This window comes from Fulmarus glacialis, unplaced genomic scaffold (assembly GCF_000690835.1).
Source record: "Fulmarus glacialis isolate BGI_N327 unplaced genomic scaffold, ASM69083v1 scaffold40134, whole genome shotgun sequence".
Classification (NCBI taxonomy): Eukaryota; Metazoa; Chordata; class Aves; order Procellariiformes; family Procellariidae; genus Fulmarus; species Fulmarus glacialis.
The window spans coordinates 1-23,412 of NW_009209444.1; the positions used below are offsets into that span (position 1 = coordinate 1).

The 23,412-nt window shown below is 40.2% G+C and overlaps 1 protein-coding gene across 1 annotated transcript; it reads left to right on the forward strand.

Moving 5' to 3' along the window:
* Nucleotides 1-1,217: 1,217 nt before the first annotated feature.
* Nucleotides 1,218-20,662, forward strand: LOC104076096 (protein spinster homolog 3-like; the record flags this gene model as incomplete). Its single annotated transcript, XM_009576828.1, has 5 exons — nt 1,218-1,370; nt 4,575-4,764; nt 10,128-10,193; nt 17,479-17,577; nt 20,376-20,662. Coding segments are annotated over 5 exons (676 nt in total), but the record flags the coding sequence as incomplete, so codon positions are not given.
* Nucleotides 20,663-23,412: the final 2,750 nt, after the last annotated feature.

Here is a 23,412-nt window from a genome sequence, read left to right on the forward strand (position 1 = left end):
CGCACCGCCCGCGCTGCGGGCTGCGGCCCCGGGGACCCCCGAACGCGTTCCGCTTAGACTCGCTTTCCCGGGACCTTGTCTGTCTTCGGAGTGTCCTTCTAGAGGATCCAGTGTTTTCTAATTGACAATTAAATCTGCATCCTGTTTGCATCCAGAACAGCAAGTACATTAGAGATCCAGTTTGTTGGATCACAATTTGTAGGCAGTACAGCCTGAAAAAAAATGAACTTCCTTAATCAGAAATGAACCTTTCTGACATTTCAACAACTAGACTGTCGTCAAAGGTGCTTTCCTACAAAGATGTTCCTTACAACCTCCAGCAGTTTTGTAAAAATAGGTTTTAATTTTCTTCTCCTTTAGCAATTGATTTCCAAAGCATAAGGACATGCTGCCAAAAAACAGGTGGTTCCACTTTTAATCAAGTCCAAGAGCCCTTTATCTTTAGAAGATGAAGAATTAGGTTCATATTGTAACAAATCCTCTAGTCTGGTGGTCACCTGGTCATTTGCAGCACTTTTATTTAGTCTTAAGATGTCATAGCTCCCTATTGACCTCAAAGGGGACTTTCTCCTAAACTATTAACTAGAAAGAGACCAGTAAAAAGTTAATTTTCTCCTAGAATAGGGCAGGAAGGAGACAAGATTTGGACAGTTTTTAAAAATACTTCTCCTTTTGTCTGAAAACTCACTGTGCAGACTGAGACTATTTTTACATACTCAGGTAGAGTTAAGGAGTGCTTCAGCCGCTGCATCTTCACAGTTTGGAAGACCTAGATGTTACTCTCATTTATACTGGTTGCACAAACAACTTAAAACCATCCTAAGGCATTTAGACTTGCACACAGAACACTTTCATTTAGCTACTAAGCCATTAAATTCTTGCCCACTTTCTATCATTGTAGTTCTGCTATCAAAATTTTCACAGCAATTGTTTTAGCAAAAGTTGGCAATGAAATCTGCAAATCCCAGTCCCAGGACTGGGATTTAACATGAAATCAGTAGGTCATACTCTTTGCTCTAATTAGTACTTTACTGTTGAAGTTCATAGATAAAGCCTCATCAAAGTTCATATCTTCAAGGGAGTGCATTTTGATTATAAGATATCTGAATGAATTGTTTTATTATTGCTTGAAATCCTGGGTATTGCAGGTAGGCTTTCCCTTTTTTCTCACACTCCATTCTTTCTAATAGCTCTCATTTCTTTCTTTTGACTTTCAGCTGGAGTTTTGTCTGGTCCTCACTGGGTCTGACTGCCATGGCCTTCGTTACTGGAGCCCTGGGAATGTGGGTACCGCTGTTTCTTTACAGGGCTCAGGTTGTCCAAGGCATTGTATCACCATGCCTCCAAGAACCATGCAATTCATCTAACAGGTGAGGTGCGCACGACTGTAGAAACACACTTGGAAACACTGCACAGTGCTAAATCACAGTTTGTTTCCAAAGGCAGAAGGTAGGATGTGACTGTGAACTCTTCCTGTGAAGGCAATTGAGTGTGAATGTTAGACTAAATTGCTTCCAGGTATGCTGAGACACTCCTATTTGTTTGTTTATAATCATTCGGTTAACTGGAAAGATGCTGCCAGCTCTATTTGAGTAAAGTGGAAAGAAGCAATAACAGGAACACTTGCAGGAAAAAAGGAGCAGCTTTAGCAAGGAGACTTCAGTTGGCAATCAACTGTGCATCCCCAAGCTACTTAAATACCCATTTAAGCATGGTTAGATCCTGTGTTTTGGTAACTTTCCTATTATCTTCTTAGTCTGGTTTTAAAAACTCCTGCTGCGTTGGCCAGGTCATTTTGACTCCCAGCATGAAGCAAGCTTGATGAATTTGATCTAGTATTGTATCATTACATAAACCCAGGATAATTTGGTCTTGTGAATAACTGTCAGCAGAGCTCCGCTTACAGAGACTGTCCAGAGCAATAAAGATTCATGAATACCAGCAGAGCTCCGCTTACACTGTCCAGAGCAATAAAGATTCATGAATAAGTATCAAATGTTGGATGGGCAGGGGGAATTTACAACAGGAAAGGGCTTTGAAGTAATCATAATACAACTTTTTGGAGATCACTCTTCCCCAGGTAGGAAGAGAATTTTTTTCCTTACAATGTGTTATCCAGAATAGAAAAATGTATTTGGTGTTCCTCTTGAGTCTTCATGGCTACCCTCAATAACAGTGAGCACCGGGACACTTCTCTTCTGTGTAGTGACTTCCTATCAGTGGCCTCCTCCCTACCTTTCTTCTGGAGGTATCCCAAATCTGGTTTCAGTCTCTGCCTTCATGATGGATTTCCAAGAACTAACTGCTTACTACATTGTCTTTACAGGTAAAGACAATAAAGGGAAAAGCAGTAATCATACCTTGAGTGTGTCCTCTGGTAATGGGGTTCTTTTGCTTTTCTGCAATGGAATAACCAAATCAACTCAAAAGTAGTTTCCAAGTTGTAGGGTAACCAGGTGGATTGAACAGTCATCCACAAGTACTTCAATGGGAAATGCAACTGTCCTTCATGGATACCACCAGTGGCACATTACTTAATAGCGAGTAATGCTGAGGAAGGGAGTGAACTCAGGAGTCTGGCTCAGGGTAGGCAGAGAAGGGAAGCTGAACAGTTTAAACTGTTTGGCTGTATGTTAACAGATACAGTTTAAATACTTCTTTTATTAAGGTGAAGGTGTTAGCCTATGTTTTGTTTTTTAATCTGCCTTCTGAATTATTATTCCACGGTAGCGTTGCTAGAGCAGACATGGTCTTCAGGGAAGTAAAATGGAGCACCTGATAGTTTAACCTCATGTACTGCTTCTTACAGGATGCTTTAAAAATAACCTTGGCATAAGCTAGTGCCAGAAGCAGCATAAGGCTGGATTTAGACTGTTATTCCAGGGGGATGTAAAGAAACATAATATAAACAACTATGTCAGACCTGTAGCTGATGGTGCTGGAAGAACTGAGCTGCACATTCCCCGACCTGCCCAGGGATACTTTAAGGACATTTTCCCCTCTGGCTGTTCAGCAGTTGCAGGCTTTGTTTAAGGATCAGGGCTGAGTCACTTAGACTCCCTGGAAACAAATGGCACCACAGCTGTCTCAGGTCTCAATCCTTTCAAGGTAGATAAACAGGCAGTATGAAGTTTTTATTCAGGTCTTTCTGCAGACACTTTTGAACAGATCAGACAGATAAGCGAGCATTCTCAGACCCTAAAAGATCCCATAGGAGCCTTTCCCCAGGACTAGGCTTCTGTACTTTCCTACTCCCTGTCAATTGAACTGTGCTTGGATTTAGTTTTGGCTGTTCCCTTTTCTTCCAGCTGTAGGTTTATTTCAACTGCAGTTTATAACACATGAATCTTCTAAACACAATTCCGTGAATGCTTCGATCAACTAATGTCACTTTGGAACTTGCCTCTCCCGGACAAATCTCTACGATAGTTATTCTGCCTAGTGACAATCTATATTGTCACTATCAAGCTATAGTCAGTAATGGATCAGAATCCTGAAGAACTTACAGGGAGAGTACAAATATGCTTAAAGTTTGCTATCTTGTATAGCAATACTTTTTTTTTCTTGTAGAATTATTGAGTTCTTCCTAATCAGCCAGAAAGAAATTAAAAAGTAGATGCACGGTAGTTTAAAGGAATAGATCATATCCTAGCTGGTTACTTTGCTTTGCAGTCAGAGAAAGCTTAGGAAAATATACAGAACTTACCAAGTAGCACTCTGAAATATTTAGAAGCACTTGTGCTCAGAACACAATGCTCCTGTCCTCATTTGCCTCAGGAGACTTATGATGCATTAAACAATCGGTGGCACCACTGGTCTTGTTGCAAGAGACTTGCTTTGTCATTAGGATCTCATTTGGGACAGAGAGAAAAGCATATATGGAATTCCCTTTGGAAGCTGAATCTTCTAAGCTATTCAAACACATACTTTTAAAACATGAACTTGTCATTCCTGGAGAACACATTTGCATTTGCAGACACACAAAGCTGAGTGGCATTTGAAATTCTGCGTTCAGAAAATACTACATGGACCTCCCACTAGTTAACTATTCAGTATTCTTTGAACTCTTTTGGGAAGTAGTAGATGTTTCCCATAGTCAGAGAAGTGACTCATCTCAGCTGTGCTAACTAGAGAGGGTTATAATTTAGATGTATATAATTCCATGTGATAGGATCTCTTCCAAGACAGCAGATGGTGATACAGAGTTATTCCATCTGTGTTTTAGGGATGACTGAGTAGACTGGTTCACAGGGTAACCAAGATGACTGTGTCTCCTCTAAATCACTGCATGTCCAAGCCAGGTCATACTGAGAAGAGTCCTCCTTGAGCCTGGGTGCATAACACCTGCTCTGTAAATGGGAAAATATCTGCTCCACAGGACAGAGCCTCAGTTGCAGAGGCATAGCTTAAATAGATTAAATCCATTTAGAAGGAGTGGGAGGGTTAGATCAAGTGGAATAAAATTCAAGTTCCCCATCAAAGATTCCTCTGAAACTAAAGGTATAAGCTAACACCATTTTTTTTCCACAGTATGGTCTTACTAGGCTCAACTGAATCCTTTGCTTTGTCACCAGTCTAATATTTGGAGGCATCACCATTGGTACGGGAATCTTGGGTGTCATTGCTGGGGCAGAAGCTGCAAGAAGATTAAGGAAGATAAACAATAAAGCTGATCCTCTGATCTGTGCCACAAGCATGTTCATTTCTGCTCTGTGCCTCTACATAGCTCTGATGGTGGCCCAGACAAACATCTTTTCCACCTTTGTAAGTGCCAATCTGTCTAGCATTAGCAAAATGTCTTCTGGGATCCTGGGGAGAAAGGGAAGGGGGAGAGGAGGCGAGGGGTGGCTTTTGCAGAATTCTCTGCAATCTTCTAGACCATTAAGAGGTTTCAGTGACTTGCGACAAGGTGGCCTGCCAGCCACTGTGCACGTTGCTCTAATACTGCCCACACCTGCAGTCTGTCCTGTGAGAACCACGTTGTGCATTACCTGGTCCAGTAAAAAGGGCAGGCAGGCAGAGCATTATAAATTAGGCCTCAGGACCTACAGAGTCTGCCCACGCTAAAGAAGAGAATAGTCAGCCTATGTAGTTAGCTGCGTGAAGCTAGTGTGTCCCTTATCCAGAAATGTAGTTAAAGGAAGTCTCAATCATATGTTAATTTTTAATGCTATGATGTGCCTAATTTAGTATTCTTATTTATTTTTGCTCTCTGAATACTTAAAGATTGGTGTACTTGTGACTGTACAATACACACAGTTCTTGCTAAGAATAATTTAGCCATCACATTCAAAGCCCCAAATCACTAGCTGATCTTCAAAGTCAAGCTTTTGGCAATGCAAACTGAAGTATAAATCGCTTAAATTCTCTTCTCAGTAAAGGGAAAAACAGAAACTTACTAGGAATGACAAATAGTTCCAAAAAATCCCTGTGAGAGGGAACTGAATGTAAACCTTATTTTAACTATAATCTGGTAACAGCTAGGGAAGGACTCCAAGCTTTTTTCCTGTGACTCCATAGCCACAATTACCATGATTAACATAAATAAGAGGATCCAAGTAAAGTTAATTACAGTAATCAACAGTTCTCTGCAAAAGGGTACTTTTGCAGTTTTTTTGCTTCTAAGAATAACACTTATTCAAAGAGGCTTTCCTTCTGACTCCTCAGGAATGTGTATTCCTGTGGAAAAACACCTTTACACCAAGGGAAAAAACAAATGGATTTGCATGTCTGAGTGTGTGTACACAAAGCAAAATGTGAAATTGAAGATTATTTTTAGATTCAAGCATGGAGATCTGAGTGCCAAAAGAATTAGCCGTTTTCTTTTTCTGCTTCTCAGGTTCCCACATAGTCCTGCTCTGAGTATGTTCTTCAGTTCTTTTTTTGTCATTAAAGGTGGAGAAATACAGTTTCATTTGGCAGTCTGTGTTAGATGAGTGAATCTATATATTGGTTTTCAATTACCAAAATATACCTTTTATTAGAACTGATAAAAAGAAATTTGTTTAAAATGTTTCTCTCCTTGCAAACAGCATTCTGTTTTCAAGCAGTGTGTTATCTGGAAGGAAATTCTGAACTGGGATATGGATAACTGTGTTCCTTAAGTTTCTTCCCATGGGCAGACCAGTTGGTCTTTTAACCAGAGGCTTTGCCATTTTGTCGTTTGTTTGGTGTGCTTGATTCAGGTGTTCCAACATATAATGTCAACGATGTGCAGTGGTAATAAATTCTACGTAATCTAAGCACCTGATTCTTCTAATACTTTTACCACTACAGCTGTTTAACTATTGCCTTCTCTGGCACCAGCTGTGCCTCTCCTTCCTTTCTAAACAAGACCTGACACTAGTCATACTGGTGTGAGAATTGGAGTGGCGCGCCGGCTGGTGCATCTAATTTGAAGGTCCCACTGAAACAAATCTTCCATTTGTGTAGGACACTAGCAGGAAACTGGCTTTCCAGTCACTGTCTGCTCAGGCAGACTGACATTAGCAAACCTGTCTCCATCACTTGACAGTGCGGAAGCTACTGAAGCAAAAAAGCATACGTGCATCAGCGTGCAATTACAGTAGTTTCTGTATGCTTTCCACTGTCTTGAGTGTATAATGAAAGGGAACAAGAGAGGTTTAATCAGTTATGGCCAAAGCTGGAAGAAGTGTTTCAAAGCACAAGAATTCTCAAGTTAATATGGAAATATGGCTGGACTTCCAAGGTTTCTGTTGGGGTAGGTGAACTGAAACGTAATGAGATTTCTCTTCTCTTTCTGGACACCCAGTTCTTGATTTCAAAGACTACCTTTGAAAAGACAGAGAAAAATTACCTGGCTTTGTTATCTCAGAGGAGGCTCTGTCTAAATCTGTTCCTGTCTCCAAAACAAGTCTGCTCTGCAGTGCAGCACGTGCTCTGGAAAGTCATGACTGAACCCTGTGACTGGGAACCTTGGACAATATTTGGTGTAGCGTTAACTTAGATTTAAACAGACTTATCTGTGATGGTAATGCTGTATCAGGATGCAGTCTTGCCCTGCAACTTGCCTTTGAAGGAGGCATTCTGCAGGTCTTGTCTCTGATACACCTGCCTGGTGTGGTTCATTTTGAAAAGACAGAAATCATTGATCACATATGGTCCAGCCATACCGATTCCCTCCTTTTTTGTTGAGGCATGTGACTGTTTAAAAGCAGAATGAGTGTTTGGCACTGACATTGATTACAATCTAATTCTCTTCATATTAGCTTTAGGTATGAATGTAAACAGTCATCTGCAAAGCAAAATCCCCTTAAAATTTGGGACATTATTCTGGTTGTATCCTTTGGAGACCAACTTTAAGTGTTAGAAAAGTTGGGGATCCTGGAGAAGGTGACAGCACTAAAATACAATGTTTCACTCTTTTCTAGGTGCACTTAGATTAGAATGGACATGCCACAAACATGATTGCACAAATATAATGGAACCCTTTTCTGATTCATTCAAAACAAGAACTTGAGACAATCTGAGGAATACTGAGAGATGGTAGGAACAGAGGATACACTTTAAATAGAGCATTGCTCTATTGTTTTCCTGCAACCTCAGCCCTTCTCCCTTGCCAAGTACAGTACTTCCAGGATATCTCCACCTGTTTTGAAGAAAAGAACATACAACTCTCTCCTCTTTATTGATTGCAGTTGTTTTGCAGTTGGATGGCTGAGTATGCCAGCTATTCAACCATATTACATTTATTCTGCATGAGAAAGTATAAAATTGATACTAGTTTTAGACAGAATACCTTGATATAATCTGTAGAATGATTTATTACCTTCCAAAACTGGGTTAAATTTTTCTGGTGACCCTACAACTGCAATCCACACAAGACCTTAGGAAAGAAAAGAAAAGCTAACAAAGTTCTGTCTCTAATGTTAACACAATTCTGTATGAAATAATTACTCTCTGGAGTATGAGGTCTTAGCCACTGTATATCACATTTTCTTATCATGGATATTTTTTCATTAATTCCTATACCATCGAACTGTAGGTTGAGAGCATAACTTACTTCCTAAAGATGAATTTTACTTTCTTCTCTTGCACTAGGCATGACATGCTCTTGTTCTTAGGGGCTTGTAGAGACTAATAACTTGGAAAAAGCATGAAGAGAAAGGAAGACTGGAAACAACACTTTAAAAGTGCTAAACATCACAAGATTCCTATAAGGGAGATAGACCAATCTCTCATTTGATGTATAAAGGCAGGTAGTCATCTATTCCATTGATGATATCCAGGAACAGTTTGGAAGCCTTCAGAACCTTCTGCTCTAACTGTTGTATTTGCATCTTGTTATATCTTAAGTATCAGCCAGGATTTAAATAAATGTTTTTGTTCTTTGTCTCCTTCCTGTTTCGCTTTAACCTGCACTATCTCTTGCTAGCTATGGCACAACTGACAGAATCTACATAAGTTCATGCCATTGTCGCTGTATAGCAGGATTCAGCTGCACTTCTGCATTTGCCTAAAATTCCTCTGTCAGTACTGCTTTGACTGGCTGCAATTCTAAGTTAAGCAATAGCATATTTAAAGTTTATTTGTATGGAATCAGCGGGAAAAAAAGAAAGGAAGGTCCTTGATGAATTTGGATCTTCCAAGAGAGTTCAGAGAGTATTAACGTGAAATAAGATGATGAAGGGCTAATATTTTCTGGTGGCTGCAAGATTTGACATTGTTAGTCCTTATTGCCAGGTGGCTTGGCAAAAAGCTGAACTGTGTGATATTGCTACCCATGTTAACAAACACATTTCATTTTGTGTTTGGCCCAAAGTTCTCTAATAAAAGTGTGTCACTTGCTTTCCAGCTAAGACTGGCATGCAGTATCGTTTCTGTAGTCTATAGACTGTTATTGCATTGGAATTGGAGAAGAATGATTGCATTCTGTCTCTTGCAAGGGCAAGGTCTGCCAAGGTTGTATCAGTGGAAAGACTTTGATAGCAGGATGCATAAATCCAAGAGCTAAGACATAGTCAAGGAGTATGGGAAATGAGTGATATTTGATATAAAACTTGAAGAAAAGTAATTATGTATGGAGGAATAGATTCAGCTGCAAATTAGAAAACCTACATAAAGCATTTTGACGGAAAAGATTTCTGGATAAAGATCTATACTAAGTATCTCTGTACTTCAAGGAACTTTTTCTCCAGACTGGTTTGGAGAAGAAAACACATGAACAGTACAGGCAAGAAACACAGAGGAGGTAGGGGTATCATAGGAAGATGTATAATAGGTCTGGTTCTTCTTAGGAGAGTGTAAGCTGCCCTTCTGAAAACACCTGACAGTTTGCCACCGTGCTTTTCTTAGGACTGCATTTTCATCAACCAGATACAACCTCTTGACCAAGACCTTACCAAACAAGATGCTGGATTTTATTTCCTAGGTGCCATCTGACTTTGTGGCCTGTGTCACTAAATAGATTCTGCCTTCTAGAACTGCTCCAGCTTAATAGTGTAGCTTTAATACTTTCCTCAAGTACCGATTAGTCTGAACAGCCTGCTCAAATCTATGTCCAGGGCTGACTGAAAGGGTTAATCTTTTCTAAGGCCACAGCTGTAAGAACTGTTGGGGGCCCTACCCCTTTTCCTGATGGCTGGGTCTCCGTCTGTGACAAATTAGGGAATTCCCACAGGGCACCAAGGCTTTGAGGCTGCCTGTGTCTTGGAGTCCATTTCATTTTGGAAGTTATCTCGCTGAAGGAGCCTTTAAGAGTACTTGTACTGGCACAGAGGTGTTCTATTGGTTTTATTTGGAAACCCGAGCAAAGGGAATCTTTGAGCACTTTTAAAACCTGTGCCGAATGTTTCTCTTCACAGGTTCTTGCTTTCCTTTTCTTGGGTTCAGCAATTCAATACAGTTTATTTGGGAGGGTGGTATATGTTTCCTATTTTGGCTTTTCTGCTGAGGATTTTTGATACAAAGCAACCCACATACCTCCTCTGGTTCCTTTCCCCCCTTTTAAGATGAAGTTAGTGTTTGTAAGCATAGACAGATGTTTAATAAGTAGATGGGTATATACAACTTTACATAGATAAGCATAGTCAGTGAGCCTGCCTTCATCTTCACAATAAAGAAGATCAATGCAGTGTGTATAGTCACTGCTTTCTTCTTTTTTGCAGATTTTTATTGCATTTGGAGAACTGTTTTTATCTGTAAACTGGGCTGTTGTGACAGACATACTGTTGGTAAGTGCTTGTAAAACTATTTCCTTATTTCCAGCTTTTCAGCTTTTCTCAACATAATATTGTTTTTAAGCCTGCATCTTGGTGGCCGGAGGGACCTCTGCCTTCTAGGAAGAGATGAATGAACTCTTAGTAAGAATACCCTTATTGGTACCCTGTTAACATCAGGGATGTAATCACGTGCCACAATGTACAGCTGTGCAAAGATGCCAGTAACAATATAGATGTGGTAGTGCAGCAGTCTGAGCTCACTGTAAGCCCGGAAAGGAGATGTACTGATTTGGATGAAACTCATGCGGGTGGAGCTCTCTAGTGCTGCTGGTACCCACACTAGTTTGGATTTTCTGTACAGCTCTGTGTTGTTGGATGTCTGCCAGAAAATGGTCTGCACCAGAAGGAGAGTCACTTTCTGTCTGTAATCAGAGATTTTCTATTTGTGCTCCAACGGTTTGAAAAGATGATCCAAATGAGGGAAAGTCAATATTCTGTAAACTAAAGTTAGTGAATCCGTTACAATTCATCATTCTGTGAACTATTAGCAAGTTCTCTTATTCCAGAATACAGTGCAGATAAATTCCAGCACTTGCAAATCAAATTCATAAGTGGTGCTACACTGCCAAAGCGTTGGGCAAGCAGTGATGCTTATGAGACTCTTGGGGATTCCACGACCGACACCACAAGCCCAAAGAATAGCAGTGCTTTATTTCATTTGACTTCTGTCATCAGTAACTTTAGAAAGGAGTGATGTGAAAATCACGCATCTTGTGGCACAGTTAGCTTAGGGATCAATGAGCAGCTAGTTCTTTTTATCATTGCAAAGGTTTTTAGGGTTAGTAATTTTTTACTATACTTGAGTTTTTACTCAAAGGAAAAATTTGGTGACCTTTGGTTTATGCCGTAGCTCCACAGTCACTAATCAGTGTCTGTGTAAAACATGGGACAGATATTGTTGTTACTATCACTGAACTACGCAGATCATCACAGTCTTATGAAGTAGTTTATATGACTTTTCTTTTTTTGAAATCCGTAGTATGAACAAGCTGAATATAGTTTATCGGTCAAATAAGCAAGGAAATGGACTAACTTGTTCATATCTAGTAATCAGACTGCAGAAAGCTGATTTAAGTTACAAAGCCAGAGCTATTAAAATTATTGACAATCCTTTTGTTGCTACCCTTATACCTGTGGGCATAAGACAAAGCATTTAAATTGGCACTATCCTTTTCTACAAAGAGTACTCTATCACAAATGAGACCCAGACACTCTACTTTGAAGAGTCGTCTTCTGTGGGATCACTGTGTTGCAGAACGGTGGGTGTGACTGCAACCCAAGTATTTCAAGCAGGAATGCTACCTGAGAGACAGAGAGTGTTGAGACAAATGTGGCACGGGCAAAATGCTGATGCAGTTGGTACTGATAGAAGGCAAAGTAAGGAAATTGTGTAAAGCTATCATGACAAGTGAGAGAAGACACAAAAAGGTAAGGGCAAAGCAGAACAGAAATCTCTGACTGTTTCCCACCAGGCTAATGATGGAAAACCAGTAGCTGAAGAAAGCCTAAGCAAGAGTCATGTAAGCATCTTCCATTTTATGTAGTAGTTTTGCATTCTAAGGGAGCTCAAGTCTATTTGCAGATTGCTGCTGCAAACTCCACTATCATAATAAATCTTTCATATAGGAACCACAGTGAATGCATTAATACGTAGCAGAACATGCAGTGATGCACAATAACGTGTCACAAGAGTCTAGGACAGTAAAGAAGCCTGTGCAGCCTGTGGCTCATGTGGAACACAGTTGCCTACAAGGCTGTCATCATTGCTTGCTACCACAGGAATTGAAAATTTACAACTGAGATTGCTGTCACTATGGTCTTAGTTGCTCAGATATACAACTTGCTTGGTATTCCTAATAGCTAACTAAAAACGAGTGGTAGGAAAGCTGAGCAGAGATAAAAGTATCTCTATTACAGTCTTCTGTGTAAAAGGATGTGAAAGTATATAGCCAAATGCTGAGCACCGCCTAGTGACAAAAGGGACTCGCTGTGAAGCGCTGTATAACTCTCCTTCCACTGACTTGACCTTGCTGTGTTGACATGAGCCTGTTTATCCTGCCGCTTCATAGCTTGAAGAATCTTTCCTTACATTCTGATTGAGGTGAAGGAATGAAACAACTTATATTTCATGGTTCTTCAACAAAGCACTGCTGATACTGAGTATTGCATTATGTTCTCAAGTTACTCTTTCATGGTACTGCTCTCTACATGTCAGTTTTCTGCACTCTGGAATTTTAATTAAAAAAAAAATTTGCAGTCAGCATTAGTGAATTGGCTGCTGCTTAAAACCTCAGCCAGCAGCAAGAGGTTTTGTTTCTTCTTTGACTCTCAAAGAATGGTCAGCAACAATTATCCTATGAGACAAGAGCTGTAGCCTTAAAGCAGTGAACAGGTGCAGAAAAACTATCACTGGCTCAAAATGAAATTTTTTATTAGCTTCTACTTCAGTTTATTTTGAAATTACTGTTTTTTTGCAACAGAACCAAGTACTATTACAATTAGTATTCTTTTTACATCAGTTGAGGCACCACTGAAGGATTTTTTTTTTTAAAGTTTCTCAATTTACTTTTCTTTGAACTCCTACATCTGCATTTTAATTCTCTCCTCTGTCATTGTTAAAGAGGAAGGTGACATCACTGAGTTAGATACTGTTGATATACAATGGAGAAAGTGAGGCAGGTGATTACTGTCAGCTCTTTCCTTCAGTTCCTTTCTGAACCCAAACTGCAAAGTCTGCAAGGAGCAGTGCGTTCATTCAGTTCAAACACTCAGGTCTCAGCTTTCTTAGGGAATGCTGCATCATATTGCAGCCTGCAGAAAGTCTACTGGAAGCATCACTGCCATATCCTGGACCCATGTAAATCCAGAAGAGGAGGAAGTTCTTGTCTCCTGAGTGACTGACACCCCTCATTTGTATTTATTTTGGAATCTTTTGCTGTTAGGTACAAACAATATTGCATCAATTGGCAAAAAACGGGAAGGTGAAAAGTTTGGCAGAGCTGAGCTCTGTAGTGGTCTGTCCCCCCTAAGAGCAGACATTCAGTGTATTACCATGAATGTGCTTCAGGTTGGATCTGTTGAATTCTAAATGTTACTAATTGTTTTATCAGAAAAATGATGGAATTCAGCTGAATTTGTGGATGTCTGCTCATTCAGTGGCAATCTTATTTGGGAGTTCTGTTTCAACCTGCTGAAAACCCATGGATTCAGTGTATTACTGCTCTTATATTGACTGAAGGGTGTCACAGATAACGACAGTAATTTCTCTTTTTCCATTGTTTCCTGTGTGAACTGGTAGGATTTCTGATAATGTGGCTGGATTTGCTAATGCATGTTCTCATTTTGTCAGGAAAATGACTTTTCTTTCTTCCCACATGCCACTACTAGCCAGACAATGTAGCTAGGAATTCATTTATCCTGTGACCTGTGGAGCTGAAGACAAAGGAAGATGCTGACTGAATGATAAGGACTTTCTGCCTTTGTGGCTACTACATCAAGATGCATTGCATGTAGCAACCTTTGTGCCCCTTATTCAGCTGTAAACATGAAGGTATCTACTGTACAACTACAGTCATAATGTGCAAGTGGAGAAGTGCTGTAGCTGCCTTGCTTACGATACTCTGGCTTACTGGGAGGCTGTACATGGAGTGTCCCTTATGAAATATGTTTGCCATCTGTGAGGTAATGGGACTCTGTCTTTTAGGTTTTTGGCAGCTAAAAGTGTAGGAGATGCTGGAACTGGAAGCTAATACGGGGTTTGGGAAGGCTACCAACATGTCCCCATCTTTGTTTGGAAGTGCCCTGGGAGGTATAGGAGTGTTTACCAGCCTGTCTGTTCCATCTGCTTTTTTAGCTGACAGCTCCGTCACACAGTCTGCAGGAGGATCTCTAAAACCTCCAGAGACAGCACGACAGGGTTTGCAAACTACATCTGTTTGGGGCACCCTGCTTATCTGTCACGGCATCTGGACTGGGATCTCCTAGGAGATCACCCTGCTTATCTGTCAAGGCATCTGGACTGGGATCTCCTAGGAGATGACAGTGTGTAGGATGCCATCTGCGTCGTTGACATGGCGTAGGTAACTGGGCAGTCACTGTGGACAGGCAGGATGCTATGGCTATTTCAAAGTCCCTGTGTGTGGCAGTGTTTGGTTTCTTCTTTTTCTAGTGAGTCCTACAGTGCATTGAGCTCTTGCATATGGTTTCCATTGTGCAGAAGAACCTGAATAATAGTACAGGCAGAGTTTGTATGAGCCTGGTTAACTACAGGAAACGTCTTATCTTTCTCTTCCATTTTTCTTGTTACAGCTTTGTTCCATGTGTCTCTTATAGTTACAGATATGAGATATTAAATAAGTGTGGTAAGAAAGTAGTGCAGGGTACTGAGAGAGCGAAAGTGCGTTTATCTTTTCTCATGCCTGCAATGCCCACAATATTTGCATAACAATATTTGATTTGTATTTCTCAAACACAGCCTGTCATTATCAATAAAAGAAAAGAAATCTGAGTCTAGGACAGATGACATGATATCCTTGGAGAGCCAAGAACTGACAGTCTCCAGTCTAGTACAGTCTGTCATAGCAAGGTCTACTTCCCAAGCTCAGAGTTTTCTGCTGTAGTTTCTTTATCTCTCTTTCTGTACAAGAGCCTGTTCCCAAAGTGCAGATGCTCAGCTGGTACTCCAGGTTCTGAGAGAAAACAAAACTTGGGTAGACTGCATGCCCTCAGTCTAGGCCAAAGTGTGCCATGACCACAGTGAGGAGGAGCTGTTGGACTGTTCCTTCATCCCATGGATGACAAGGATTTCAGCTTCCAGATCAGCCAATCTCACATGACTGTTCTTACACTGGCAGGGGACTGGATGCAGTGTGATGGCAACATGATATTAAAGTGGTTTTCTGTAACTCTGAAGAGATCTCCAAGACATCCCTCTTTTAATAGTTATTATTGTTGAAGCACTCTGTCTAAGTATTCCTAATGAAAAATAAATGTTCCATCCATGGTTAGAAATACCTACTTTGGAGAGACTAGGAATGGGAAGGGATACAAACTAGCTGTATGTGTACAAGGTAAGGAAGGAGGTTGTGTCTTTTAATAAAACTGCATTGTATGGAGTACTGTTACTGGGTGCAAAGATGCTGTTTTAAGATGTTGAGTGATTTGTGTATCCAAGTTTGTGGCCATTTCTGGCTAAGAGGGGCACTGCCAATGTGGACTGGTTCTTTACTGAAACTGGTTGCAATATGGGCTAAGCAGGACCAAAAGGCTCCCACTGAATGGAATGAGTTATATGAGCTCTTGAGAAACTCCCTCTCTGAACAGAGGCAATTTGGCTGTAGAAAAAAGGACGTCACTGCTCATTGCTGTGTTTCTGGCATCGCAGCAGGGTGTAAGGCGTGTTACTGCTTAGAAAACCCTGGCTACAAGAAGGATTTACTATGCAGAGATAAGAGGACAGATAGCCAAGTTGGCTATAATTTTTGCTAATTGTGTTGGGGAAAATCTGTCTATTTTCTTTCTCATTTTAGATGAAATGCTCTGTTAAATCCAAATGGGATTCATAGCCTCACTTCCTAGGAAGACTTACTACAGTCTGTGTCTGCAGATGGGGGGCTGCAAGAGGGAAGGAAATGCCGTGCTACAGAAGCCTCTGTCAATCCACCCCTGAATGCAAACCATTATATTAATATAGATTATTGTCCTTCCTGTTTCTGCATCTGTGCTATGGATCTGTAGTTTCAGTATAGTTAAAATGCTGTAACTTACTGGTATGTATAGGTCCTGACTGCATGTGGCACTGAAGTATTTTTTGCTCTCATTCTCACAAGAGTAATTAACCTTGGTGTCTTGGACAATGTTGCTTCCTTACGCACCTGTTTTAATGTCCATTAATGCAGCTCCACTCACCCTAAAGATGTGGCATTAATGTTGCTACTGTGATGTAACTACATCTTAGTGGTAGGTAAATATTTTTTTATCTAATATTCTGAGGCCTCTTTAAACACAAAGAATGATAATAAAACTCTAAGTTAGATGTGAGAGCAGGATCTTTTTTTTCTTCTAAACCCAACTTGCCATGCATGTTAGTCTGTCCTTGAAGGCAGCTATAGAGCCACAATATAGGTTATATACCTTGAGTTTGCCTCTTGGTAGAACACCAGTCACCCTATTAATTCGTGTTTGAGATGCCCCAAGTGATGTTCAGATCAGTTTACAAAAAAATCAAGTTGGGGAATAGAGGACTGGGAGAATATTAAGCATTTTGTCTCTGATATGAGCAAGTGGTTGGAAAACAAAAGTATGAAGGTTTAAAATTGCTTCTGTGTCATTCTGACTGTGAATGCTTTTTGCGTAAATGTATTATTGAAAGAGAGAGACACAAATTATATAAAATCATATTGTACTTCTTCAGGCACAGTTGATCTTCAGTAGCACAGACACAAAGCCCTTATTACCCCAAAATGACTCTATTTCATTTTGAAAAATAGTTCTAATCTATGTGATGCTTTGCAGTGTTCTGGATGTGCACCATATCTTCTTCTCCACCTTGTTATTTAAACTGTGTGCACTCAAAGGCATAATAATTTTGGGGTATTGTTACTAGACTAGCTATATCGCAGGTACTATCCAGTTACAAGCAGCAAACTTTGCCATCAAAGCTGTCATCAAAGCACCATCAGCTACCTTCTGGTCTGCCAGGTTGGGTCCCCTCCCTCTGTCTTCACGTGGTCTGCAAGGTCTCAGCTGACATTCTTTATAGCCATGGCAGCTACTTCAGGTTCCAGGTACCCCAGTCTCCCCCCAGCAGTCTAGACCATGCCTGCTGACGCAGTGTCATAAGAGGTTCTTCTCAGAGGCTGTCAGTGCTGAATGTCCTTGTTAGTAAATCAGTACGACTGCAAGGGTCACTGGCTGGAGGTTTCTGTTGCGTGGCCAGGTGAATCTGTACAAGTTGCTGTGAGTCTATGAATGGAGGCAGGAGAGTCATGTTTTTCCTACTTTATTGACATTCCCCCTTGTGTGTTGCTTTCTTGAATGTTTTTTTCCTCAACAAAACATCCAGTGTACTCTTTTGCTCAGAATAACTTCTCTGTTTCCAAACTTGTAAACAATGTTTGAATATGGAAGATATAAAAATGAATATATTAATCTCTCTAGGATGTTATATAAGTAGTTGGCCATTCATGAGATTCACTCTGCTAATAATCATTCTCTCGTGGGTTGTGTTTTGTTTCAGTATGTTGTGACCCCAAGACGGCAGTCTACAGCTATTGCCCTGCAGATTTTGGTGAGCCATTTGCTGGGAGATGCAGGCAGCCCATATCTCGTTGGGATTGTAAGTGAATTCTCTGTTTATTGAGCTTTCCTTAGGGTAAAACTTTTAGAAACTGAAAGACAGACACTCACAGAATTGTAGGCACTTTCTAGTCCCAAACTAGAAATTACTCAAATTGGTGGCCTTGATACTAGAATACAGAGGCGTTTTTCTAAACATTTTTACTTGCATGCAACTTCTGGTCCTGTGACACTGCATGTATGTAGAATATAATCCTATACCTATAGGTGTGAGTAGTTCCATGCAGTGTGTAGAAATTTATTTTGATTTTAAATTTGCAAACTCATGAATTTTTGAAGGCATACATTTTTGCAAAGACAGTGTCATGGACATTGTACTTGGATTTAAGCACTTTCTGCTAAGTTTGTGAGGAGTTTCATGGAAATTAATCGAATACCATAAAACCTAAGACTCTTAGTTCAAATCTTGAAGTTTGAAATCTTGCAATTAGTCAATGGTCTCCTTAAAATCAGAACAAGAGTGACTGCAATGGTTGCCTTTTGATACTACTTTGCATTCACATGGTCTCAAATTACCTTAACCTTGGATTCCTGTATTGCTTGAGCCTGATTTCTCTGCCCTTTCTACATTGACTTGATCTTAGGTGCTTCTGGACAAAGCAGCCTAGTACTGTTTTCTCCTTGCAGTTCATTTGTTTTAGTTCCAGTGGATGATATCCGTCAGTGTTGTTTCCTTCCTTCATTATTTTTGATTTAAGACACAGTAATTCTGCACACAGTAGCTAACAGATCACCCACTTTGTTTCTTCTGCTTTACTGGACATGGGAGAGAGAGTGAGTCGTTGTTGTTGTTGTTTTAAAGTTTTGTTTATATGGAAGTTTATTTTAAGGAGTTCACCTCAGGAATATCTGTTCTTTCTTTCTCACGTGTTAACAGTGTTAGGGTTAGACAGGGCCAGACAGAAATGCCCGAGTGAGCTGTGCCTGCAGGCACAGATGCTGCTGGTCCAGCCAGCCAGGAGATCCCCCTTGTCCTCAACTGGGTGAAAACCGGAGTCTCAACTGTGTAATCTGCCTGGCAGGGAACACAGCCCTCTCTCACTGAGAGATTCCTCCTGCTGGCTCTCTTTTTTTGGCAAATGAAGAGATCACTTTGCTCACTGGTGTGCAATATGAAACTATTGCCCTTGCACTGCTTTGGCTGTATACATGGGGGAACATAGTAACTGGCATCCCTGGTCATGAAAAATGGCTGAAATTATATGCAAAAATGGGAGGTATCTTAAAAGCTGAAATATGTCTTGTGCATTCTCCCTTTGACTATTCTATTGTTTTATGCTTTCTGCCTGAAAGATGAAAATGTTTGTATCTCTTACTCACTGTTCTTTGCCATCTCTGAGGCACAGGCAGAACTGAGGCTGCCTGCTGGATGTGCTGCAGCATCCTGCTAGTATCTGTGTGCAGAATACTTCTTATGCAGTACCTTGCATGCAGTTGCCTTAAATAGCAGCTAACCGAAAAGTGTGAAGACAAAAAAAGCTTCTCCAGATGAGATTAATCTCAGGTAACCTTGCAACTTTGCAAAGAACAGAGACAATAAATCCAGGAATAAAACTGCTGTATATCCAAGTGGGGTCCTATGCAATGAGCACAACATTGTCTTCTGGAATGCTTCTGTGAACCAGTATACCAACACTGCCCATGTCTGCTGTTGATTAACCACCAAATCTTCTGCATTCATGTCTTGCTATTGTTTACTAACCTGCTTCGGCTAACCCTTTAGCTTAAAAACTGGCTGGAGAGTCAGGGAATAGTCTTTTTCAGAGCCTGTTTCTTCCCTCTGCACTCCAGAGATTTTCTTACGAAGCATTTTAAAATTAAATGCATTAGGTTTGTGTTTTGGCCATTATGCTTGCTGTAGTCCCTAGGTGCCCATTTAGAGTTGAGCTTGTTCTTATCTGCCTAAACTGTCATAAATAATCATACTAAACCCAGCAAAGATTGAAGAGTCTCATATTTGTGTATTTCAAGTCACATAGCGTATTCTAACCATCAAGAACAAATGTGGGAATAAAAATGACAGCATTCAACGTTCATCTTTTTGTTTAGGCTAACAAGAGATTTTCAGTTCCTGGGTTAAGTGTTGAAACTTACTGAGTTTCTTGAAATCAGCTTTTCCTTCTGTCTACGAAAATAAAATTCATGTGTGTCATTTGTATCTTTTACAACCTCATTCTCCAGTCAGTCCAAAAAGCAGCTGCCTGGTATTTTCTTCTTCCCAGTTCTTCATAATGTCACTCCATGACTCCTCAAATGCCTTTTGGCTCAAAAGCAGAAACCACTCTTGTCTCAAATTAATTTCCAGTTCTTCCCTTTTTAATGTGTGTTGCTGCTTGTGCCTGTATTGATGCTAACCCCCTGCTTCTATCTGTTTGGTGCTGGTTAGGGAGGTATAAAGTTATCGAATAACATCAAGAAATGATAAAGGTCATTGCCAAATGTCTGTCCTGTGCTAGCTATCTGGAGATGGGCTAGAAAATTGTAAAATGAGTTAATGTTTACCAAACATTATAAACATTGGCTGCAGTATTTCCTACTCTTGTGACTGGAGGCACCGAAGGTATAAAAGAACATGAGATTTGTTGACCAAATGAAAGCTGGACAGCAGTGAAGTACAGCTATATTGGGTACTGGGTTTGACAAACTTTGGTAGCAGGCTCTTCGTCCCTATCTGCCTAGTTTTATTCTTTTCCAGGACCACACTGTAAACAGTCTGTTTAAACCAAGAGAGGATGATGATGTTATCCCAGATTAATGACAGTTTTATTCACTCCCTAGATCTCCAATGCTATCCAGGGCAAGAATGCTCACTCATTCCAGTGGAGTTTCTGGAGCATGCAGTACAGCTTCATTGTGTGTGCTTTTGTTGGTGTCTTTGGAGGAGGTTTTTTCCTCCTGACATCTTTCTACATTGAGGAAGATCGTAAGGAAGCAGAGCGGCTTTGAGGTTTCTATATAACTTTTAAACCTGTGTCTGATTGCTTTCCTGTTTGTACACTAGCCATGATATTGGCTCTGTAAAGTTAAAACACAAATGTCTGCACTATGTTAATACCACATTAGTTTCTGTAAAAAAATAAAGGCAAAATCCCAGCAAAGCCTCAGATTAAACAAACCTCCCATATTGAGCAAAACAGACTGCAGAACACCCAAGGATCAGGGAAGTGCTATTAGTGACACCCTCAAAATGCTGCAGTCTATGGAGGTAATAAAGTAGCTTTACTGTAGGTAAGCACCATTACAACCTTCATGGAAGGTGCGGTTCTTTTTCTACTGTGATCTTTCTGAGCCCAGTAGAACCTAGCCTTCTCCCTATTCCCTGAAAGAAGTAATATTCAAAGTGTGAAAGATTTAAAGAAAACCTGTTGAACTGGACAGATCACCTGGAATCTTACAACTTTCTTCTGCTCTGACTTGGTTTTCTAGGTTCCAGAAATGAATGCTGTTTTTCAAATGAAGATGAACTCTGGGACAAGATTTGCAAAAAAGAAAAGAATGTCCTCCCCTTTTTCTTTCCTTTTTGCTTAACGAGATACAGCTTGAGAAAAGGCCAAATAACAATTCCTCCATATGGCAGAAAATCCTGCATACTGACTTTTTTTGGATGCTTTTGACTGTGAGTCAAAAATTGCTACTGCATTGGCATATGGCAACCCTCCCCCATCTGCAAAACAGGCACGAGTATTCTGTGGAGCTGGGGAGCTCCAGAAGGTAGTGTATAGAGCTGTCACAGGCACGACTGCTAACCTAAACAAGACAGTAGCATTTAAGGCAGAATGTCTCATGGAGATTAGGAAGGGAGGCCTATGAATTCTCAGCAGAATAAGATTTGCCTGTAACATTTGGAAAATGTAGATAGTACAAAAAGTGTTTTCGGTCATCTGAAATGACCAAGAGAAGCAGAAACTATCAAAGTCAGTGTCAGATTCAAGAGTGGAGGGTTGTGATCATTTTATATGTAATATGTTAATGGCCTCTTTTTAATCCTTTGAGGCTCTTCAGAATATCCTCAGGCCTTGGGTAAGTATATCCTCTCATGAGTTAACAGTAGTACCACTTAAATATAACGATCCCTTTGAGCTCTTATCTCTAAAGTGCGTTAAGACTTTGGATGTGGTATCTATTGTCATAATATCATGCCAGGTGCCAAACAGGACATGATTAGCGTGGCCGGCTTTCATTGTTTGATGTGGTGTCATTCCCAGCAGCACCTTAAAGCCAAAGCCTGAGGAAGATATTAGCAAGTGAATTGTGAAGTATTACGAATCTTGCCTGATTCTCCCAGTAAATCATAAAGCACAATATTCCCGTTATGACTGTGAATATCTAATGTCATTATAAATAGCATAATTCAGCAACTGCAGGTTTTTGTTTCTCCCTCTCTCTCCCTCATTTTTAAAAAATCTGTTTTGAAACCTGACTTAAACCCAGGTAGTGAAATTTGTCCAGAGCTTATGCCATTACAGGAAATAATAGAGAAACTTTTTTGTGATACTCAGTAAGAGTGTAATAATTGTCTTTAAAATAAAAGTTGGTATTCTGAAAGACTGAGAAACTTTTTCTGGTTGTAAAAACTAGCCAAAGCCATTATACCACTGACTTTTTGGAAATTCATGTGGTGCCAGAGAACCCATGTCCAACAAGGGATTTTTACTACTTGATATGGACGCATCGGTCTGTATAGGTCCTAAGTGCTTGTCTTAACATTTTTCAGGCTATTTTTTAAGCTACCTGGTAGCAATGTTTGGATTGAAACCTCTTGCTTATATTCAGCAGACCTGGTGAAATTTGTAGCATTTGTCCTCCAGCTAGAGGGAGAACAATTCACTTTGCACCAATGCCTCATTGTAGGATGAATTTGGGCGGTCTAAAAACATTCTTTAGGGCCTTCTCAACTCACTGCACTGTTGGACTTGCAAGAGCCTGAGATTCATCTTGTACACTGTTACTGTACCACGTGTGCTGTTTGATGATATCCACATGGCTCTGGCAAACAGCTACTTTGTCGAAAAGTTAAATTCTGAGATGAGGTGAAGTTCACCAATGCAATATATTGTACAGCAGTACCTTCACTAGATACCGTTTACTGTTACATCACTTTATGCCCAGAAACTGATGGAAGAGTTCTGTGACAAGTGCACATCAGTACTTGAGGCCATAAAATTATTTTGATTTTGTTTCATTCTATGATATTTGCTGGTGACAACAGTGCCAGATCCTTCCTTGTATTTTATCAGAATTTCTCAGAAGCTGCATATAAGTGTACTGCCATGAAGATTTGCATTGTGCTTTAAGTCTCTTGTACACAATATATAGACAGGTATATTATGTACAGCTTAATTCTGAAATTGTCTGGGAATGTTGGTATTAGGTAATGTTTTGTTTTTGGTAAAGAATTCATTTCATAAGGTAACCTGATACTATGAAAGGTGTTGAGCTTGGATTTACAGAGCTCTGAGGATCAGTAGTAGAATCACAAGATTCTACCTCTGTTGCCAAACTCTAGAGATAAAGTTTGCAATTGCTAAAATCATTGACAGCTGCAAACCAGATGCCCCCAACACCGCATCTGATTCCTTGAAACTCAGGCAGACAGGCCAAGATTTTGAGAACCGTTATTCAGTTATGGTAGGATTTAAGCAGCTTGATAGTACTTATCTATTAGTATGTTCATGATTTGCCTGTAAACAGATGATCACTTTTGGTAAGTCAGCATTAAATTCTTCTTAAAAGAAAAAAAAATCAGAAACTGTATCTGGAATACTGCGGAGGCATGCATTTGACATATGAGCAAGAGATGCCAAATGCTGTTCTG